Source organism: Myodes glareolus, chromosome 6 (assembly GCF_982192425.1).
Source record: "Myodes glareolus chromosome 6, mMyoGla1.1, whole genome shotgun sequence".
Lineage (NCBI taxonomy): Eukaryota > Metazoa > Chordata > Mammalia > Rodentia > Cricetidae > Myodes > Myodes glareolus.
The window spans coordinates 82,447,326-82,470,215 of NC_142031.1; the positions used below are offsets into that span (position 1 = coordinate 82,447,326).

General features: G+C 44.8%; 1 protein-coding gene across 1 annotated transcript in view; it reads left to right on the forward strand.

The window, feature by feature from the left end:
* The window catches only part of Kcnk12 (potassium two pore domain channel subfamily K member 12), a 60,351-nt gene extending 38,465 nt beyond the window's left edge, over positions 1–21,886 (forward strand). The window contains exon 2 of the mRNA XM_085690941.2: positions 20,836–21,886. Within this exon, the coding sequence (XP_085547067.1) occupies positions 20,836–21,737 (902 nt within the window). The 3' untranslated portion in view covers positions 21,738–21,886. The remainder of the gene's footprint in view (positions 1–20,835) is intronic.
* Positions 21,887–22,890: the final 1,004 nt, after the last annotated feature.

The window sequence follows — 22,890 nt, forward strand, 5'->3', positions numbered from 1 at the left end:
AACTCACAGAGATCCACCTGCCTCTGTCTCCCAGAGTCCGGGGATTAAAGGTATGTGTGCCACCATTCCCTGATCTCTAGTGGCTTAGCTTTGCATTCTGATCTTTAGGTAAGGTTTATTTGTTGAAATACAAATAAAATATCACTAGAGTCTCCTGCCGTTAAACAGAGAAAATCATCCCAGAGGCCTCCCCCACCCCCAAAGACGAGTCAGCCAGGCAGGATGATAGAGAAGAGAGGTAGTTCTGCCGTGTGGCTGGCTGGTTCCTGCCACTGTATCCAGAGTCACTGAGCATTGGAGTGAGATGGAAACTCAGTCCTGCACCCACAGAGACCTATTGGCTAAATACTCCTGCCTTTCAAATTAGCCCAACCACAAGCAGCAACAAACCCAGGAGAGAAGTTGTCTGTCTCAGCTTTTCCACCAATAGGCCCATATCTCTAGCATCTATCAATCATATCTATCTGTCTGTCTATCTATCACAGGATATTTGATCACACTGTGAATCCCAAGATTTTGTTATTTACTAGAAAAGCCTGTTTCTAGTTGTGGTGTGGCTCAGCCCTAGCACATACCTTTAATCCAAGAGCTTTCTGCTTGAATATTGTAAACCGGATTAAGTAAAGTCAACCACGGGTCAAGAGGCCTAGCAAGCAACCAGTTGACGGGGGGGGGGGGGGGACACGGACGGACATAGCATAAGAGGGAGTCAGGAGGACGGATAGAGAAATGCTCAGGAAGGAGATGGGAGGGACACTCAGATTGAGTCTTATTTGAGATGGCACAGGAGAAAGCCTTTCCGGGACTCTGGTTGAGGAGGAAGGTCGGCTGGGTGCTTTCTCTCCCTCTCTGAGTTAGCAGGCTTTCACCTCAGCACCTGGCTCCCAAGTCTTTATTGGTAAAACTGAACGATTGAGATTTAGTTAAAAACAACTATCTATTTATCAATCTATCATCATCTCTCTGTACTCTACCTTCCATCCATATATCTATTATCTATCACCTATCTATCATCTATCTCTCAAGATTGACAAAGCTGGTGCTTACCTCTAGACGGACCCAGCCGAGAACCCAAAGCCAGAAGTGAGCCCGGGGTCAAAGCTGAGGCCCCATGAAGGGAAAGAGGAGTGGAGGCTGGGTGGAGCTTGTTTCCTGTGCCCAGACTCCTACCTAGTGCTTAGCAGTGGGCTTTTCTCGCACTTCAGTTATGGCATAAGGACCCTGCTTGGCCCGAGGCATTTCCCATGAAGTTGGCGCTTTCGTATCCCTGCCTACGGCCCTCAACAAACCACATCTTCCTTCATCCCGCACAGCCACAGTGAGAGGTCAGCACTGGGTGTCCTAGAGGGAAGCTCAGAGAGGGAGAGAGAAGTGTTTTGTCCACATAGCCGCACCTGCAGATGGAGCATTACGACAGCTGCCACAGTTCCCGCCCTCACCAGTCCACAGATGGTGGCCAAGCCTTGGAAATGGCGACTTCCTGACTTTCTTCTGAAGCTGCCAGGCTCTTCAGTTCCTACAAAGCCAGAGCTGGGTAGCATTCGTTCATGCGAAGCTCTGAGGTGGAGAGAAGCTTCTCCCAGCATTCTTTCCTTTTCCCACAGACCTATGCACTCCAACACAGCTGCACGCAGGCACCGGAAGACTGACCCCTACATGTGCCGCAGACAATGTGAACGGCTCTAGGGAATGGCATGTCTTTCTCAATCCCAGAGTTTGGCTCCTGCGCTCTTTAAATTCGGTCTTCAAAACTGAGCACAAACACTCCATCCATGGGGTTTTCCCAGTTGCTCCGGCAGGGGGACCTCTGGAGGAGCTACTGTGGAATACCTGGTGGGGCCAGCATTGTCTGTAGGTCCCCCGGGTAATGCTGTTGGTGACTAGGTCTGAGCACTGCACACTGTAAGTGTGGCACACTGCCTTCCTTATTTCTTCCAGACTCTTCCACGGATGTCTGTCTCTCTTCCCTCCTCTTCTAGCTACAGACATATCTCTTGTGTCATACTCGTGGGCAAGTTACTAACTTTAGCATCTTTATCTGTTGGGTGGATCCCATTTATGCATCTCAAAGATGGTGAGGATAGTAATTCCCACAACAGTCCATCCAGTCTAAGGCGCTATTTGTTACGAATGCCCTCAACTGCGTATGTACCATGAGGAATTTAAAATACTGCCAAATAAACTACACCATTGCTTGTAAGGTGCATGACGATTTGAGACAAGTTAAAATATAGAGGGCAGGGAAGGTGCGAGTTAGAATCAAGGAAACCTGACGGGCGCCCTAGGGCTACAAGGATTAAATGGATTGATAAGCATGAGCACTTGGCTCAGTGCCTGGGATCATGAGGGCTCCCCAGATGCCAGCTATTCTTGCCCTCCTTGGTTCCAGTCCTCTGTTACTGTTCCAGTGACCTTTCAGCTCTCTTTTGAGCCCTGGCTCTCTCAAAAGGTTCAGGCTTATCAAGACAGCTGGTTGTCCACCCAGGGAAGTGGCATAGCGTTGGCTGACATGTCGTAGTCCTGAAATTACAGGAAGTCTCTGATCCTGTCTTGGATCAGACATAGCTTCACCTGACCAGACTGTGAAGCATGGCTGAGAGCCTCTCTTCCTCTTACAGGGTCAGGCTCTGTTCCATCTGCAGTACAGCCCCCCACCTCACAGCCTATGCCATATCTCCTAGTCTGTCCAGAGGTCCAGAGGCCTCAGCAAGCTTTGTATGAGTCTGTCTGTCTGTTTTGTTGTTTTTTTTTTTTTTTTGAGATAGGGTTTCTCTGTGTAGCCCTGGCTGTCCTGGAACTCACTCTGTAGACCAAGATGGCCTGGAACTTAAGAGATCCTCCTGCCTCTGCCTCCCGAATGCTGGGACTAAGGGTTTGAACCACTACCACCTGGCCTTTGAATGAGTCTTGGAATTCTTGCATGCTGAATTAAATTTTAATTTAGCCAATTCAAATGTATTGGGATATGGTGGTGCATGCCTGTAATCCCAGTCCTGAAGCAGGGGATTGCTGAAAGTTCAAAGCCAGCCTGGGTCACAGATCAGTTTTCTCAAAATAGAGTCAACTGAGATGGTGATGTTAGGAAAGGCTTCTTAGGGAAGTGCCAGCCAGGTACTTCCCTTGACAAGGTACCCTGCAATTCCAGTTCTAATTCATGGAGGAAATAGTCTTTTACTAAAAATATGCCCAAAACGGAAATTCTAATTAACTACCTACAGCTGGACATAGTCCAGCCAAGACATCCTCCAAGATACCTACTGACATATTTAGCTTTAATTTAAAATCATAATGACTTCAGTTGGTATATAGCAGATTAGTGTGGAGATGTTGATTAAAATGCAGGTCACTGGGCACTAAATAAACCCTCTGGAATGGGATGTGTCCTGGCATTGATACTGTAGTCACACAGCCCAGCTGCTTTGTGACATCCTGACTGTTCCACCATCATGGGGAAATTCTTAGTGGCATTCTCAAAAGAATGCCAGATTGGACTATAAATCATACCCCTCTCCCCAGAGTCCTGGCAGAAGGTTCCAGAAGGTGATGACCCAAGTCCCCGTTGTCCCAGGGCGGTACGGCCTCTGACATGAGGGTCCAGCAAGTGCCTCTACTTCCGTGTTGACTTCCTTCCTGTGTTGCTGAGGGTAGTTACACACTCTTCCCAGAATGGCCAGCAAGAGAGTGTCAGTCCAGCTTCCCACAGAGGCTCCACCCAGGCAGGGGTGCATGATGCAGTGTCTGTCTGGTCTCTGTCCCAGGCTCCAAAGCCAAGCTGCAAAGGCCGCAATCAGCAGGGCCACATTTGAGAAGGCCGCAGCAGACAGGTTATGGGAATGAGCATCACAGCTTTTGCCAGAGTGATGTAACAAAGTCCCAAGTCTGCTCTATGCAGACTGGGATGGCAGATCAATTGTATGTAGCATCAACAAAACAGCAGGCTTGGTGTGAACCTGGGGACAGATTGCACCTCTGCAGGGGTGTGATGGAGGCAGGGGGTGATCAACCTCAGTTGCCTGGAGATTTCATTTTCTGTGACTGGGGTTTTGGGGTTCTTCTCCAGATCTAGCCTGGATGCCCATGGACTGCCTGGGCTTGAGGGGGCTGCTTGTCTACTGAGGAAAGCAATGTGTAGGCCAACCTCCTCAGCCTTTCCCAGGACCCTATGCCCATTGTGTTAATGGGGAGGGAAGACAGATCATTCCCCTGCCTTGTCTACTGAGCTGAACTAACTATGTATGGTTTTATGGGGGAGAGTAGTGAGCCCAACAAACCAGATCTCAGAATAAAACAATAAAAGACACACCCAGAGGCTGTTCATTGAGCTGCCAGAGGACCCCCAGACCTGCTGTCACCTCTGTTCAGAGAGGCTGCACATCTAATCACAAACCCAATGTCATTCTAGGGGTAGAGTCATTGCCCTTCCAAATAGTTCTGTTGAGTGCAAAATGAACGAGGGCCACAAGGAGACTCCAGCACAGGTTCTGGCCCTACTCCATATAGGGACAATAGGGACAGGCTTTGCACAAATAATTCGGTATTAAAGGCCACTATCTGATATTGTTCACCTTGCTGAGGCCCTTGGAAAGTTCAGCTATTCTAGAAGAAGACAAATCTACAACCTAAATCCAAATGCTAAAGGAGAACCTCAGTGCAAGCCAGAATGTAGACATGGGAATGGGGGAGGTGTTAGAGTCCCCACATACATTGGAGAATGGAGGTGATAGACTTGGCCACGTGGTGTAGGGTGAGCCTGTGAGGACCTCAAGGAAGAGATGACTGCCCTGCCTGTGGTCAGCCAGACCTTTATCCAGAAGAAGCAGACATCTCATGGGCTGTGTCCGAGCCTGGATGAGCTCTTATCTAACTGACCAGCATGTCCCATCTGGGCCATGGGAAGCTAAGTCCACCTTGGTGGAAACAACAACGGAAGAGCAGTGGTGCCTCCACATGCCCAGGTCAAGGTGTAGCTGCGATCAAGAGCCACAAAGGACTCTTAGCAGTAAGACATGACACTTAGGGTTATGCTTTTCTCCCTAATGTGGGGCCCCGTCAACGGCTTCGCTAAAACCCACCTTATAACCCATGTTCAGTGGGGCCCGCCTCTTTACAGCTTGTAGAGATGACATGAGCCGATACAGTGTGCAGAGTGAATGCAGTGGAACTGGTTTGTTAAGTTGGCTGGCACAGAGAGCAGCTCCATTGCCACATATTGTCTTTAAGGACTTTTTGCATCCTTAATGGCATCTCCCGTAAACACCAGAGTTCCCAAATGGCCTTCTGTTTTGGTTTGGCTTTTAGTGCCAATCTTTGGATTGAGGCTCATATCCAGGTACCAAATCCAACCTTTCAGTTCACCTTCTGTCAAAGCTTAGCATGTTCCTCCTGTTCTTTTCTGACCTGTGGCTCAGGAGCATGAGTGAAAGGGAGGGCATGGTAGTGCTGGAATCTTGTCTTATGTCACTGGACCCTTAACGTCTTTTGACTCTTGTTGGGGAAGCCACACTGCCCACACTAAGGATAGGCATGCCCACTCTTAGAGCCCTGGGTTTAATTCTTAGCACCAACCAACCATGGGAAAAGAGCAAAACAGAAAGAGAAAGGAGCCAGGGTCCCATAGTCCCCTTGAAAGGACATCCTCCACTGGCCTAAAGAACTCCCATTAAGACCTCACCCCGAAGGTCCCACCACCTCCTAATAGTGCCTAGGCATCAAGTCCTCAGCAGATGAGAATTTGGAAGCTATTCAAGATTCAAACTAGGCAGGCAGGGTGGGGAATGCTTGAAAACCCATCACTTAGAAGGCAGAAGCAGGGGTTAAAGTTTCGTATTTGAATGCATAGCAAATATAAAGCTAGCTGTGCTAAATAAGAAATTGCTCCCCACCCTTGAAAAGATCTCAATAGTGACAGTAAGCCAGGCACAGTGGTATGCATCACCACAGGGAAGTTGAGGCAAGGAGGCATTGGACTGTGTTAAAATCAGCCTTTGCCACCTTTGAGGTAAAGACTGCTCTCATCACTACCCTCTTCCTTCACTGCCTGTGCAAGTGCCCCTATCAGCGGACCAACACAACCTCAGACTCAGGACACTGTAGGTCACCCTGGAATTCTCCCAACATTCCACCCAACAATTGTGCAGGTACATGTGAGTTCCTGTAGCCTCAGCCAGTACCCTGATAGGAAGAGAGATGCCTGTTTGTCCTCTGATCTCTCTCTCTCTCCCCTCTTCCCACCTCTAGTTTTTTGACACAGGATTTCTCTGTGTAGCCCTGACTGTCCTGGAACTCATTCTATAGACCAGGCTGGTCTTGAACACAGAGATCCACTTGCCTCTGCCTCTTGAGTACTGGAATTAAAGGTGTCCACCACCTAGCCTCTGACTGTTTTCTTGACAGCCCCCCATAGCCATGAGTGGCCTGTGGGTATATGGAAGAACACTACACACAATGACTCTAATACCTTAAATGCATATCCCACCAATATCCAGGATAATTTCTGATGACAGAAGACACAAAATAATCCCACACCAGTTCAGAATTATTAATAAAAAGGCTATTTATTTCAGGGAAAAACTTACATATCACTGTCTATATAACAGTCCTCTGCAAAAACAAGAACAGAGTCTAGGGCTTGAGAGATGGCTCAGAGGTTAAGAGCACTGGCTGCTCTTTCAGAGGTCCTAAGTTCAATTCCCAGCAACCACATCGTGGCTCACAACCATCTATGATGAAATCTTGTGCTCTTTTCTGGTGTGCAGGTGTACATGCAGGCAGAATGCTATATACATAATAAATAAAATCTAACAACAAAAAAAGGACAGAGTCTAGCAGCCTGATGTAGAAGCTGGAAGCAAGAGAGCGAGCACAGGCTTTTTACAGTATCAGAGATCACACCCAAGAGGGCTGGTATCTTAAAGGCTATTGGCTGAAGGGGTAGAATGTGCTCCCACAGTACCTCCTCCTTTTGTTTAAATAAGAGAGTTCTAAACCCAATCCAAAACTATATACACCAGGAACAGATATCAAGTATAATTAGAATTACAAGCAGCATAAACAATATTAAACAAGGAATATATGCTAAATGTTTTAATAAACATTCTATCCTAAGGAGTCTAAGTTTTGTACAGGAAATGGCTTGGCTAGATCATAAGAGTATGGTAACTATGACTATTTAATCTTCAATCCTATCGAAGACTTGAGAAGGGAGATAATATTACTTGAGCAGGCAGGAAGTACAATCAAGCAGCTTCCAAAGCAAGCAATATATGACAGAAACAATTAGCTACCTGAGCAATCACCCAAAGTCTCATTTTGCAACACTGAGGCAACCAACTTTGTAGCGTAACTGACAGAACATTTTCAGAGACAGGAAATTTTTCAGAACCGTCTTACTGTGTCTTGGCAAGATTTAACTGTCTTTTTCCTTGTGTCCTGCTCATCCATTTTGGATACCATGTACTTTGTCAGTGGTTGAGGCATGGACAGTTCCTTGCCCAAAGGCCAATTGTGCCAAGAAGAAAACAAATTCTGAGTGGAGTGTCTTTAGTACTCAACATTCTCTCGGTGATATATTGGTGTTGTCAGGAGCAATCATGTCTCATGCCAACAGAACCCTAAGTTGTTTAAATCCATGTTCTACAGATCCCTGAAATGCTTGAAGATTACCTATCTAGACAGAATACAATCTCTATATATCTAAAGAAAATAATTGATCTGACTGTATGTACAACAAACATGAAGAACTATTGACCTATAATATTTAATACCTGTATAACTTAAAGACTAAAACTTCATGTCAGAATATTAAGTAATATGTAAACAAATGTGCAATAAATGAGGACAGTGACCTCAAAATGTAAACAATCTATAAGTATCTTGATCAGAGGTAGGAGTAATAAATAATGCAATATGAAAATATATCCTAAAAGTTATATCAATATACAAAATGTCCTAAACAGAGGTAGAAACATGCATATATACAACCTTAAAGAATAACTTTGCATAGGTGTACAAATAATGTAAACAAAAATAACAAATATAATTTGAACTTGTATCAATATACAAAAACTATACAAATATAAATTATGCATAAACAATAGCTCACAAGAATTCATTCTATTACTCACTTTTATTATTCCCTCCTCTTTTTGAACAAACATATTTTTCACCCCAACCCTCTATCTAGTACAAGTAATAATCAACAACCCCTAAACAGTATTCCCAACCCTAAGGACAAACATTTTGGGGATGGGGGCGTCGTCCTCTAGAATTGTTTCCCCTTGTCATGGGGGTGATATTTTCTTAATGGGATCCTGCAAAAGTATAGTGATGATCAAGTTTCAAAATTACTGTCTAGTATAGTTGCAAACAACTTTCAAGCAGTCAATAGGGGTTTTTTCCCCCAAAGTTCTTATTTGGAGTTCTGGCCAGAATGTCATGAGAAAGTGCACCATTCCAGCAGCTGATACCCAAAAAACAGTCTTATAGTAGCACAATCTGTATCACAATGTCATCTTAACCAGGTGGATTTGTTGCTGTGGGACCCCATCATCTTCCTGGAATATTCAAAAATTACTGCAAAAAGGATCTGTAGGAAAATCTATTGTTCATCATGGAAAGCTTGAACATCATTTATATAAACATACATTCAATGAAGAATATGATATGGACAAAATAGAGATGGAGAAAGTAAAATTTTTCCTAACATCTTCTTTCTGTCCCATACTAGATGGTTAAGTATAGAGCCATTGTCCAACTCCAAAACCAGTTCTATACATTCATAGTTTTGGTTACCTGTCCTTACAAGTCATATTTCTTTTTCCTGATGATGATCCTTATTGGATAGTTATTTTTCCTTCTGTCAGCATCCAAACAGCCAGGGTCTCTTGAATTTTTGAAGATGTGTATTTTCCTGGAAAGACAAGAGCAGAACCCTGCCCCAACCCTTATGAAGTGTTTTTACCATCTGTATGATTGTCACCATGTGGATGAGCTGTCATTTCTCTTTTTCAAGAGGTTTCACCTTTTCAAAGCGAATCTTTATTAATTTTGATGGTATCCATAATTTTCTTCTCCTGTGAAAATAAGAGCAAAACCCCTTCCCCAGCTTAGCACATCTCCTGGTTTCCATTGTGAGGTCAACACATCCTTGAAGCATACTGATTGATTCAATTCAGAAGTTTTTTACAATTATCCAATGCCTCTCTGCTGTTGCTGTTCCTTTCTCGTTAGCGTTAAGAAAATTCAAGGTTAATAAAGCATTGTGCAATCTATTTCTGGAGGTATTTTCCACCCTTTTCTGTTTGTTCAGCATATCCTTTATAGTACGATTTGACCTTTCTATAACTGCCTGGTAAAATTATTTGGTATACCTGTAATGTGTTTTTATATTATAATAAACAAAAAACCATTTTATTTTCTTAGATACATATTCCAGACCATTGTTTGTCTTTATTTGTGCAGGAATGCCCATGATGGCCATAACTTCTAGTAATTTGTGATTACTGAGTCAGCATTTTCCAAGCTCAAGGTGGTTGCCCATTGAAAACCTTAATATGTGTCTATGGTGTGGTATACATCCATCTGCCAAATTTCATTCCTCTGAGTACCCTTTGGGTTATTCACTGCAGGCAATGGTCTATGGTTATAGAAAGAACAAGTAGGACATCTCTTTATAATCTTCTTAGCTTGTTGCCATGTAATGAAAAACTCTTTCTTTAAGCCTTTGCTATTGACATAATTTTTTGAAAGAAACTCAGAGGCCTGAAACACACTTCCAATCAATAATTGATCAATTTCTGCATTACCTTGTGCTAGAGGACCTGGTAGACTCGTATGGGATCAGATGTGTGTTATGGATATGGGACAAAGTCTATTCCTGATAATGTCTTGCACCTGGATGGATTATGAAGTCAATTCCATATCATCTGATATAAATTCAGCAGTTTCAATATGCAAGACACTCTTTCTGCATATTGTGAATCAGTAACTATATTGAGAGGTTCTTTAAAATCCCTTAGTACCATAAGAATAGCATATAATTCTGCCTTCTGGATAGAATTATAAGTGCTTTGTTCCATCTTACTTAATTCTTCTGTTTTGTAACCTGCCTTGCCTGATTTATTTGCATTGGTATAAAATGCACGGGCTCCAGTTATTGGTGTATTATGTACAATTTGGGGAAGAACCCAAGAAGTTCTCTTTATAAGGTTAAGTCTATTGCTTTTGGGGATAATTGCTATTAATTTCTCCCAAAAAATTAGGACAAACTTTTCCAGGGATCATTGTCTTCCCATAACTCTTTTATTTCTTCAGCAGTAAAAGACACTATAATCTCTGCTGGGTCTATACCTGCTAATTGATGAAGTCTCAATATACCTTGTATAATTAATTCAGAGACCTTTTTCATATATGTTTTTATTTTTTTACTTGGTTTATGTGGTAAAAAGATCCATTTTAAGATAATATAATCTCTCTGTATTCCTGTAGGAGAAAATCTAGAAGGTAATATGACTAGAATACAATTAATATTTGGATTCACCCTACCCACAGGTGCCTCCTGTAATTTCTCCTCAACAATTGTCAATTCCTTTTCCACTTCAGCTGTTAATTCTCTGGGACTAATTTTCTGGGTCTTTATCACCACCTAAGGTTTTGCTTAAATGAATTACTAGATCAGGTGTTATCCCAACAGCTGGTCATACACTGAAAATGTCTCCTAATAATTTTTGAAAGTCATTGAGAATCTAGAACCAGTCCCTCATAAGTTGTGCCTTTTGAGTTCTAATTTCTATAAACCTATTCTGTAACCTAGGTAATTAACAGACTCTCCTCTTTGAATTTTGTCAGGAGCTATTTGTAATCCCCATTTAGGCAAGACTTTCTTTTCTTCTTCAAACATCCTTTCTAAAGTATCAGTATTTAAATCAGATAACAAAATATCATCCATGTAATGGCAGATTATAGACTTAAGAAATTGTTTATATATTATTTCCAATGGCTGGCTGACAAAGTATTGGCACAGGGTGAGACTATAGAACATTCCCTGTGGGAGGACTGTCCATTGATATCGCCTAGTAGGCTGAGAATTATTATAAGTAGGCACTGTGAAGGCAAACTCTTCTCTATCCATTTCTGTAAAGGTATAATGAAGAAACAATCCTTTAAATCAATAACTATGAGAGGCCATCCCTTTGGTAACAGAGAAAGCAGAGGAATTCCAGATTTTAGAGGCCCCATAGGTTGAATAACCTTGATGATAGCTCTAAGATCTGTCACCACTCTCCATTTTCCAGATTCTTTTTGACAACAAATACAGGAGAATTCCAAGAGTTGGTAGATTCTTCAATATGTCAAGCATCTAGTTGCTCTTGTACCAGCTATTCTAAAGCCTCCAACTTTTCCTCAGCTAGAGGCCACTGCTTAACTCATATTGATTTCTCAGTTAACCATTTTAAAGGTAGAGCTGTTGGTACCTCTGAAGGTTTATCAATTGCTTTGTGTTCTTGTACAGCCCGAATGGCTGGTGTCTGTTGTCTATAATATCTTCTAATATTTTCCTCAGAAACATACATTTTTGGGGCTGCAGAACATTAATCTGGGTATTCCATTGCTGCAATAGGTCATGACCCCACAAATTCACTGCAATATTGGCTATACGTGGCCTCAGTATTCCTATTTGCCCTTCTAGCCCTAGGCATTCAACCCATCTCGTGCTTTGTTTTATCCGAGATAAGTTTCCAATTTTCAGGAACTGAATATCTACCTCCTGAAGAGGCCAATTTGGATGCCAAGATTCTGGAGTAATGATACTTACATCCACATCCGTGTTTAATAAGCCTTAAATTAAAATGCCATTTATATACACTCTTAGCTTTAGTCTCTGATCATTTATAGAAGTCTACCAGAATATACATTTCCTTTGTCCTACTGGAACTTTTGACTCATCCTCCACATTTAACCCATCATTCAGACAAGTATTGTTAACAGCAGGCATTGGATTTTTTAAATTTTCCTGGAAAGACACGTTCTCCACAGTAACTTGGAATAACTGGACCATGTTCATCATTGGGAGCCTGTAAGAGATCCCCGCATGGTGTTTCCCAATGGTATCAGGTTACCTTGTCTATCTTTCATTGACCTATATTCATTGGTCCAGTATTGGCCTTTGCCACACCTCCTACATATACCTAAAGGCTGAGTCCTCCTATTTCTGCCATTCCCAGAGGAGACATTACTCCTAGGAATCCCTTGTCTAAAATCCATTCTCAGATATCCCATTCTACCACAATTAAAATATTTGGTATTTTGATGTCTTTCCATTGGAAATTGCTTTTCCTACCCAAGCTTCAGTTCCATAGTCAAGTGTCTCTACATTCATTGTATTCAAGACCCATGCATCCATGGGTGCTGATGTGATCTTTAAAGGCCCAAGGATCCTTTTGCATTCTATGTTGGCATTCTCATAAGCCAAAGATTCAATTATTATACATCTAGCTTCTGGGTCAGTTACCCCTATTTGTACAGCCCTAGTTAGTCTTTGTAAAAAGTCACTAAAAGGTTCTCTCTAGCCCTAGTTAACCCTAAGATATGATTCAACTCTCTTTCCTAGTTCCTGAATTCTGTCCCAAGCCTTTAATGCTGCTGTTCAACATAGGGACAAGGTGTGGTCATCATAAAGAGCTTGATCCTGAGGATCAGAGTAAAGTCTTTCACCTAGAATTTGATCTAAGGAAATATCAAGTCCTTTTGTTTTTTTCCTGTTGCTCTAAAAATCTAGCTTCTTCATTAAAAAAGCACCACCAAAGTAACTGTGTTCCACTTTCTAGGACTGCTGAGATAAACTGAGTCCAGTCTTGTGACATTGCTTTGTTACTGGAAGCCCACATTTTAGCCATTTCACTAACACAGGACGATTACAGTTTGTAAGCTACAATTGCTTGTTTAATTTCCTTTAGATCAGTCATACGTATGGGCTCCTATAAATATTCTTTGACAACCTTAGGGTACTTGGGTCCATGTACTCTTTCTGATGTTATTACTGGAAAGGCAGGCAGAACTCTGGAGAAGCTATCCTGGAGATTTTTACATACTGACAAGGTTAAATTTTGTCTTTGTACCTTTTGTCTCTGGTCATCAAATTCTATCTGTTTATCAATCTTTTCACATCTACTTACTACTGCCTTTTGTAATGTCTGGATCTCCTGTCCAGTGTTCTGCTGTAATGCCCTCATTGAGGATTCCAAGGTATGAAGTCTGTCCAGTAGAGATAATGTCTCATCATTGGACATAATCTTTATACCATGCATATTACCATCCTGGAGAGACATTCTATCAGTCAATCTGTCATACCCCTTTGACAGAGTCCAATTAATACATTTGTACTCAAATGTTTCAACACCTCCTGTCATTGATTGGGTTTTATGTGCCAAATTGACTGTATGCTTGTCCAGAGTGCTGAATCTTCCTTTAAATAAATATTATCAGTCTGTACCATTTCTAAAAGTACCTCAGTTGACTGAGTTTTGTTAGTTAAATTGGTCGTATCCTTCTTCAGATTTCCAACCTCTTTTTTGAGAAACTTGGTATCAGTCTGTAAATACTGTACCATTTCTAAAACACCTCATTCTTAGCCCTATTGTCAAACCATATTTTTAAGAAAAAGATATTGAGGACAAGACTGATCCCCAGAATCAAAAATAGTGATGTAGAAGGGACATCATATAAGTCTTGTAAAACCTCATACATGTTGTAAGTAAAGGGGCTAGTGAAACCTTGGACAGTTGGGTTGTCTGACATATTGCCCTTTTAATTTAGAAACTTATGATTTATATTTTGGATATTAAATCTTACCTGTGGTTTAATTAGCTGGATTAGGTACAATAATTGTTACTTGCTAGTGTCATGGGGCACCTACAAAATTAACCCAGGTGGGCCTAGCGGTGCACCTGGAGTCATGTGACTGGTCTGAATCTGATTTTAGAGTGAAATGCTACAAGATATGCCTTGATCAAAAATAGTTATTCAATGGAAATCACAGGCTGTATGCAGCACGGTGGGCCCTGATTGGTCAGCAGTCACAGGAGCACAGGGACAACAAGATAACAGAAGGCACATGGGAAAGCCTGTATCCCACCTGTGTTTTCATGCAATGTGCAGCGGCAGGACACAGGCACCAGGGCAAATGCGCGGGGACTGGAAGCCACTTCGAGGTGTGTAATGAAAATAATATGAAGAACTGCGGCCGATCTGTAGCAAGAAAAGCCACTGCTAAGCGTGAGTTCTATATCCAAATGAACTGCTGGCTCCGCATAAAGGCCGTGGTTGAGGTGGACTGGGCCAGGCATGCTCCAAGCCTAGTGGCATGCAGCAGAGCTAGGGTTTCTAAAACCAAACAGTGGGCACCAGATGATGATGAAAGACACAAAATAATTCCACACCAGTTCGGAATTATGAATAATAAAAGGATTATTTATTTAAGGGAAAAACTTACAGATCACTGTCCTAGATAACAGTCCTCTGCAAAAACAAGTTAAGGGTCTAGCAGCCTGACGCGGGAGCCGGAAGCAAGAGAGCGAGCACAGGCTTTTTACAGTATCAGAGACCACACCCAAGTGGGCTGGTATCTTAAAGGCTATTGGCTGAAGGGGCAGAATGTGCTCCCACAGCAAATTTCTAGCCTTTCAGATACCTGGGGGTGTGCAGGGAGTGGGAGTGGGGGTGTCCTAGTTGTCAAACCTGTTTTGTCTATTTAGTAAATCCAGCACGGCTATGACATGGTGTCGCACACCTGTAATCCCAGCAGTGTAGAGATAGAATAAGGGATCCATAGTTCAAGGCCAGCCTTGGTTACATAGTAAATCTGCAGCTATCCTGGACTACATGAGATCCTGCTGATCCTCCACACACACCCACAAAAAAAGTGTATTATATTACTGGAAAAAAAAACAGTGCAGGTTTCTTTCTTTCCAGCTTCTTTTGTTCAATGTTCTTTTTTTTTTTTTTGCATGAAATTCATCATATTGTAAATAGCTATGGCTCATGTTTTTTGGGGTTTGTTTTTGTTTTTGTTTTTGGTGAGTGAAGTTCCCTTGTAATAGGGAGACCATAGTCTAGTTATGTTGCTGGGCACTAACTTACCAATCAAAGACTTTAAACTATATGAATGGGGTATGTGGACACAGGTGCCTAAGACTTTGAATGCCAGAGTTAGAGTTCCAGGAGGTGTGACTGCTCAGGTGTCTACTAAAGGCCTCTGTAAGAACAGTATGTGCTCCTAATCAGCAGCGATCTCTCCAGCCCCCAATCTAGGACTTCCTAAATTTATTTTATTTTGTTTTGTTTTTGAGACAGGGTCTAAAAGGATCGCATCAGCTCAGGACCCAGAAGACCAAGTTCTCAGCCAAAGGAAATTTATTTGCCCAAAAGAGATGAAGGGTGGGGAATAAGAGACAAAGACAGGAGACAGAGGATGAGGGAGAAGGGAAAGGGAACAGGGGATATTTGTCCCGGAGGGACAAAGGACTGCTTCTGGATAGAGAGGAGACAAACATGGCCCTTAGGAAAACGTCAATTTATAAAGGTAAAACAAGAAACCTGTGCTAGGATGAGGTGTTTAAGCTTAATGCCACGTTTGGACATGTTAATTAGGTGAGCCAAAGGGGGCTTCTGTTTGCTGGACTTCAGAACTTTGATAGCTGGACTTTGGTCGTCAGCCTCAGGAAGTTGATCAAATAAAGGAATAGAGCTTGGTGACCGGCTTTAGGACACAAGGAAAGCAGAATGGGGAAAAAGGTAAGACCTGCAGAGCCCTGTTTGCCACGCCCGAGCTGGTGAGAGTCCCTTCAGGGTTTCCTGTATCCTAGGCTGGCTTCCCTACACACAGCCAAGGATGACCTTCTGCTCCTAGTCCTCCTGCCAGGGTTGCAAGCATTCATCGCCAGGCCTGTGCTCTACCTCCACAGGCTCTAATATAAATACAGAGTTCATTTCTTCGTGAGCCCAAGAAGTTGAGTCTGACTTTCGAGTACTATAAAATCTTTCTTTCACATTCCTGGGCAGACTACAAACATCTTGTTTGTCTTGTTACTGTTATTTGCTGTTATTTTTCATTCTTTTGTGGACAAATTTGGAACACAGCAAACAAAGCATCTTTCTCAATGAGTAACGCCATAGGATTTCCCTTGAACTTGTATCAGTAATCATAAAATGAATACACAACTTGGGTGTTTCCTCCAGAGAATCAAGAAAATTGTTAGCATACAAGCTTAAGGAATTTGCTCGGAAAGCTTTAGGGAGTATTTTCTCTGGCCTGTTTAAGGACAGTAAGCCAACTAGAACAAAGTATCGTTGATTTCTTCCCAGAGCTGGGCCTACTGCACAGCAACACACGGGTCATCCCTTTCTGTTGGGTGTGAAGGTAGTGGGGACACTTCTGAAGCTTGGCTCCCACAGGCATGGAAATGTGTGGTGGTCAGACAGCTCAGACCGTGCACCAAGATAATCAAGACCCCACTTCCCTTTCTCAAGCAGCTCTAATGGGCACACTGTGGGGCAGCCAGGCCTTCTGTGGGAATGCGTTAACAAAGCCTTTAAACCCCAGCTTTCCACGAATGGGTAGGCATGTTACCTCTCTTAATTATAAGGACTGAAAATAGTAAGCAGCTGCCTGGGCCTAGGGCAGACCTTCCAGGACAAAACTCCAATCATAGACCAGCACCACAGGGCCCAGCTGGGCCAAAACATTTTCCCTTGGCCTTGGTTTGAGCAAGGATGATTGACAGTAGTCCTGGAGAGAAAGGGAATCAGAAGCACATGGCAAATGTCCAGATCGGCACTCTTAAGTGCTGGGGAAGGGAGCTTGTCCTCCAAAAGGATCCTTGTGTGAGCTTGGTAAGTGAACCAGGGGCTATCTGGTTCTTCTCTCTCACTGGTCCCAGAGAGAGCAATCCCCTTTACAAGATGAGCTTCTGGAAGTCCAGCCCAACAAGGCTGTCTGCCTGGGAGTCCATAAAAAATTCAGTTAGGGGAACAGGTGTCAGTTGTTGGCTTCCTGGGCAGCTCAGTGGTTCGCATCTGTGTACCTGTTGCTGCTTGGCACATCCTATCGGACCCAACCTAGCACTTATCTGCGTAAATATCCCCACTGAAAAGGCCCCTCTCCATCTTGTTGGGGTTCCCACGATCAGGAGCCACCAAGAGAGGGAAATGTATAAGTGCTGTCTGAAAAGTTCCTGCACCCCAATAAACCTGTTCGCTGATGCAATAATCCAAATTAGACCAAATCAAACTGAATTAGAAAAAGTCCAGGTTTAATGGATACCAACACTCCCGGGTGGCCTTCCTGGTCCCCAGAGAGGAGACTGGGAAGTAAGACCAGAAAACCATGTGTTTGTTCTCTGGGGGCAGTTTAAATACCTTGTAGGAGAGGTCTTGAGCATCTCTGGGGAGGGGTCATCGTTTGGAGGGTTTTCTCAGAGGTTGAGTCTGGACTGAGGCAACTCCCAGGGGAGGGGGCTTGGGATGGAACTTCTACCCAAACATTCCAGACTGTTTGCGTATAGGGAAGCGAGCTCAAGTCTGGTTACTTCCCGCAGGCATGGGGTGACACGGGAGAGGGGAGAGTCGGGAGTTAGTGGACTCACACTCATCAGAAGGTGTGGCAGAGAGGCATCCGGTTAACTGCCATTCTGGAGACCTCAGGCATCTGTTTGTTGAGGGAGATGAGAAAGCACACTGCTAGGAGGAAAAAATAGATTGTTATTACTGGCCCTATGAATGGGGCTAGTCATGGGAAAGGTGATTAACTCCAGAAAGAATGGGACAGAGAACTGCCCTGGCTGTACAGGAGCAGCACGGGTGAACACGTAAGACACGAGAGCAGACATGCCCTTTCAAACCAGATTTCAGTTGTTGGGTAGGTGCCCATTTGAGCCAGGAGAGGTGGTACCAATGGTGAAGTTCCAGGAGCTTGTGTAGGTACTGGCATTATCTAGAGGGGCCTTTGTAAGCTGGTCTTGGCCCAGACAACAGGAGTGACCTGTAAAACATGCCTGAAAATGGGTTGGGTTAAAATAGGCTCTGGAGACTGTTTTTACCAGACCAGATTCCTTGACAAAGCAGCAGAACTTTTTTCAGGAACCTGCAGGTATCTGTAAGACAACTGGGACAGATTTACATCTTGATGTCACAGCACAAGGCTATGGCTTTAGGTTAAAAGGTGTGAACATTTTAGAAGACAATTAAAAGAAATTGGAAACTCTGAACCTCTGAAGATACATCTGAAACCTGTTAATTTGGGGCTATGAAGCCTGTGGAAAAGGCACATCTGTCTGTATTTTTTTTAAATATTTATTTATTTATAATGTATACAATATTCTTTCCTGTGTGTATGTCTGCAGGCCAGAAGAAGGCACCAGACCTCATTAAAGATGGTTGTGAGCCACCACGTGGTTGCTGGGAATTGAACTCAGGACCTTTGGAAGAGCAGGCAATGCTCTTAACCTCTGAGCCATCTCTCCAGCCCCATCTGTCTGTATTTTTAGCAGGAAACTTAACAAATGAAGTAATGAGCTACCAGTACCTTAAGTCATCAAATGCCATCAGACAGATCTGAGAGGGATAAGGAAATGAGCAGAAGGGGCATGGCTTTTTTTTTTTAACTACACAGGTAAGCCCAAGTCTCTCCATAGTCTTTGGTGAATACTAGTCTTAGAAGCAGTACTTGTTTTTAACTGTTGCGTCCAGGAGGCCGAAGGTTTTTCTGTGGGGGTAGGGTTCAGTCTACCTGTCTTGGCAGGATGAGATGATCAATTTCCCCAGTCCAAGAAAGCTGAGGTGGAAGGCAGCTTTTTGCTGTGTGGTGGCTTTGCCATAACCAAGTGCAATCCTCCAGACAGGTCTTCTTCAGCCATGCATCTTCTTGGAGGAGCTATAGGATGTTGCAGGAGCTGGCATGTCTCTGTCATAAAAAGCTCTTTTGTTAAATGCCATACTTTCAGATCTGTGAAGGCACTTGAGAATCAGGGTACCATTATCTGTTAGGTATATCTAGATTAGACACATAAGTTAAATTTGGACATAACGTTTACCCAGTCAGTTACAGCTTACCAATGTCAGTAATGGCAAGAAGATTAGAAGGAATATTTTAGTAAGGTAAAGAATTTTGGAGGCAGAATGTCTCCTTGGGAGGTCCAGGGCATGTGGGTACTCTTACCAAAGATGGAACTGAGGTTTTCACTTTGACCTCAATCAAAAATGGTGGCTATTCACATGTTAGTATTTTTCCAGAGCTGTTATAATCTGGAGTTACAAATTTTATAGATTTTGAAACACACAGACATAAAACAAGCATATACTGTGGCCACATTATTTATACATATATTTTAAAAGACAAACAAACCTGAAGGCGTAAGTCATAAACAATCCCACACCGGTTCAGAATTATGATTAATAGAATAGTTATTTATTTAAAGGGAAAAACTTACAGATCACCGTCTCAGACAACAGCCCCTCTGTGCAATCAGGAAAGGAGCCTAGTCGCCGGCAGCAGGGACGGAAGCCAAAGAGAGAATGGAGGACAGCCGCTGCTTATTTTTAAAGAAAGAGAGAGAGAGAGAGAGAGAGAGAGAGAGAGAGAGAGAGAGACCACGCCCCAGTGGGCGGGTATCTCAGCGGCTATTGGCTGAAGGAGCAGAAGGAACTCCCGCAGCACAAACCTTTTTCCAGGAAACTGTGTCAGCTGACCAACTTAGAAATCCTGGAGTAGGCTGCAGAAGCCAGGCGAGCACAGGTGGTCCCACTGAGGGCCAGATCAGCAGGTGCTGAAAGGGAGACCAGAAACATAAGGACGGAACACCTATGCAGCTCAGAGTGGGAGGACAGGGGGAAAGGAATCCCTTGCAGGGAGAATCCCAGTGAGACAGATCACATGCCAGGAGTGCAGACAAACAGCAAACAGCGAAGAGAAGTGGGGAGAGGGGTAGGGAGGGACAGCAGGAGCACAGCATCCAGAAACCACGGGCATATGGGGGGTTTGTTTGTTTCACACTGGCAAAAATTTTTAGGTGTTAAGGGATGTAAGGTTTAGCCCCAATTTAAAAAGATTTTGTAAAAGGCAGCCCAATGGTGTTTGGAGATCAGGCCTCGAATTGTAAGTGTTCCTTTTTCAAGTCCATGCCAGGATTCAAAGCCCAGTGCAATGTGTCCACTATGGTAGACACTTTGGGGAAAAAAAAAAAAAAAACAAGCCAGAGGTGTGTGAGAAATACTTTAACAGGACATCTCCTGATAAAAGAATCCCACAGGGACAAGGCGGGCCCTTGTCCTGGTCAGGTTGGGTGTCCTGTCTTCAACAGGACAGCCCGAAAATCATATGAGGCCCTGAGCCTCTAAAGACAATGACTTGGAAATCAGAACTTACCCAGATAAAGCCTATCATAGCCTGGCGACCAAGAACAGGTGCGGGAGAAAGGTGGTTTCCCAACACATGGCCTTGGGCCAGTGAGAAAAACAGCCCCCCTTGGTGGGACCTCCAGTTGAAAAGTTTCTGCGCCCCAATAAACCTCTTCCCACACACAATAATCCAAATTAGACCAAATCAAACTGAATTAGAAAAAGTCCATGTTTAATGGATATCAACACAGACCCCAGAGATGAGACTGGGAAGGAAGACCAGGAAACCACGCATTTGTTCTCTGGGGGTGGGGGGGGCAGTTTAAATGCCCTGTGGGAATGGTCTTGAGCATCTGGATGATCCCGTAGCATCTGTATTCGCCTGCCAAGTGCTCACACCGGATAGAGACTACTTGCCCTAGCTGACCCTGACTCTTATCTCCACAGGTTTCGGCATGACCACCCCAGCCACAGTGGGTGGGAAGGCCTTCCTCATCGCATATGGACTGTTCGGCTGTGCGGGGACCATCCTATTCTTCAACCTTTTTCTGGAGCGCATCATCTCTCTGCTGGCCTTCATCATGCGCGCCTGCCGAGAGCGCCAACTGCGCCGCAGCGGCCTGCTGCCCCCCACCTTCCGTCGAGGCTCCGCACTGTCGGAAGCAGACAGCCTGGCGGGCTGGAAGCCCTCGGTGTACCACGTGCTGCTCATCCTGGGCCTGTTCGCTGTGCTGCTAGCATGCTGCGCCTCGGCCATGTACACCAGCGTGGAGGGCTGGGACTACGTGGACTCGCTCTACTTCTGCTTCGTCACCTTCAGCACCATTGGCTTCGGGGACCTGGTGAGCAGCCAGCACGCCGCCTACCGGAACCAGGGGCTCTACCGCCTGGGCAACTTTCTCTTCATCCTGCTCGGCGTGTGCTGCATCTACTCGCTCTTCAACGTCATCTCCATCCTTATCAAGCAGGTGCTCAACTGGATGCTGCGCAAGCTGAGCTGCCGCTGCTGCACGCGCTGCTGTCCGGTGCCCGGCGCGCCCCTGTCACGGCGCAATGCCATCACCCCGGGTTCCCGGCTGCGTCGCCGCCTGGCCGCGCTGGGTGCCGACCCCGCGACCCGCGACAGCGACGCCGAGGGCCGCCGCCTGTCCGGCGAGCTCATCTCCATGCGCGACCTCACAGCGTCCAACAAGGTGTCGCTGGCGCTGCTGCAGAAGCAGCTGTCCGAGACGGCCAACGGCTACCCGCGCAGCGTGTGCGTCAACACACGCCAGAACGGCTTCTCGGGCGGCGTGGGCGCGCTGGGCATCATGAACAACCGGCTGGCAGAGACCAGCGCCTCCAGGTAGAGCGGCCTCCCGCCCCCAGCGCCGCGGACCCTGCTCGGGCTGCGCGCCGTAGGGCGGGTTTGCTTCAGTTCTTCTCTCCGAGATGGCGCTTTCTTAATCTTTATCCAATAAAAACGAAACAAACAAACAAACAAAAAAACCAACCACAAAAACAAAAAATGTTTTCTAAAGAAATACTATTTGGCCAGGCCTGACGTTATCAAGGGCAAGTTTAAGATGAGACTGTGATCTTTTGAGTCCCCTCTTGGAGAATCGTGGCCGCCAACAGATTTCTCTTCCTGGAAAAGAGAAAAAGTGGCACCCCAAAATCTACTCCCCCTCCCCGCGCCAGTGCATTCCTGGGCTTTGCAGACAGGCACCAAAGCCTTCCCCATGCGCATAAGCAGCTGGCAACCCCGAAGCATATGGTGCCGCCTTTCATGGCTCTGAATTACCTCCTCAGCCTTTAGAATCCTGGCCCGGCCTAGCAGCTTCCTTCTGGTCGTCAGAAGTGATATAGTCACAGTTTTGACAGGTGGGGGTAGGGAGCGCCATATGTTGCCTTCCCGTGTATATATATAGAACAGCCACTACACACCGGGAACGGTGTAGTATTATGCAATGAGAGGAAACAGCACCAACCAGCGGTCGGTGGTATCTCCCCCCACACTTGGAAATTGCAAATGGTGAGGGGCTTAGCGGGCCTTTTTCAGCCCTCAGCTAGTCCACTTCGTGAGTTCTTGTGTAAACTCAGAGGGACCTGTAGGGAGAGGCCTCTCTGACTGGGAGTCCTGCTGTGCTTCGGGGAGGTCTCTGAAATGAGCCCCCGACCTTTTCATTCACAAGCTTCACGCACCGGCAGGGCCGCTTCCTAATCAGGCCTGGTTGTTTCGTCTCAGATAAGATTTTGTTATTGTTGTCTTCTTAACTATTGTTGGCCAGCTCAACTCTTTCCCCCTTTTAGAGAGCCTAGAGGTGCAGCGCACAGCCCCCATCCACCTCCTTGATTCAGGGCTCTGCCCTCTACCCGCCACGGGGGTGGGGGGTGGGGGGCGCTACAGTACCAGAAGCCAAAAGAGCCATATTGCAAATGTCAGGCCATTAAACTCCTGTGCCTACCACATAGTGTTTAGGGGCAGGCACAATGAGATCACATTCTGAGCCCTGTGTGGTC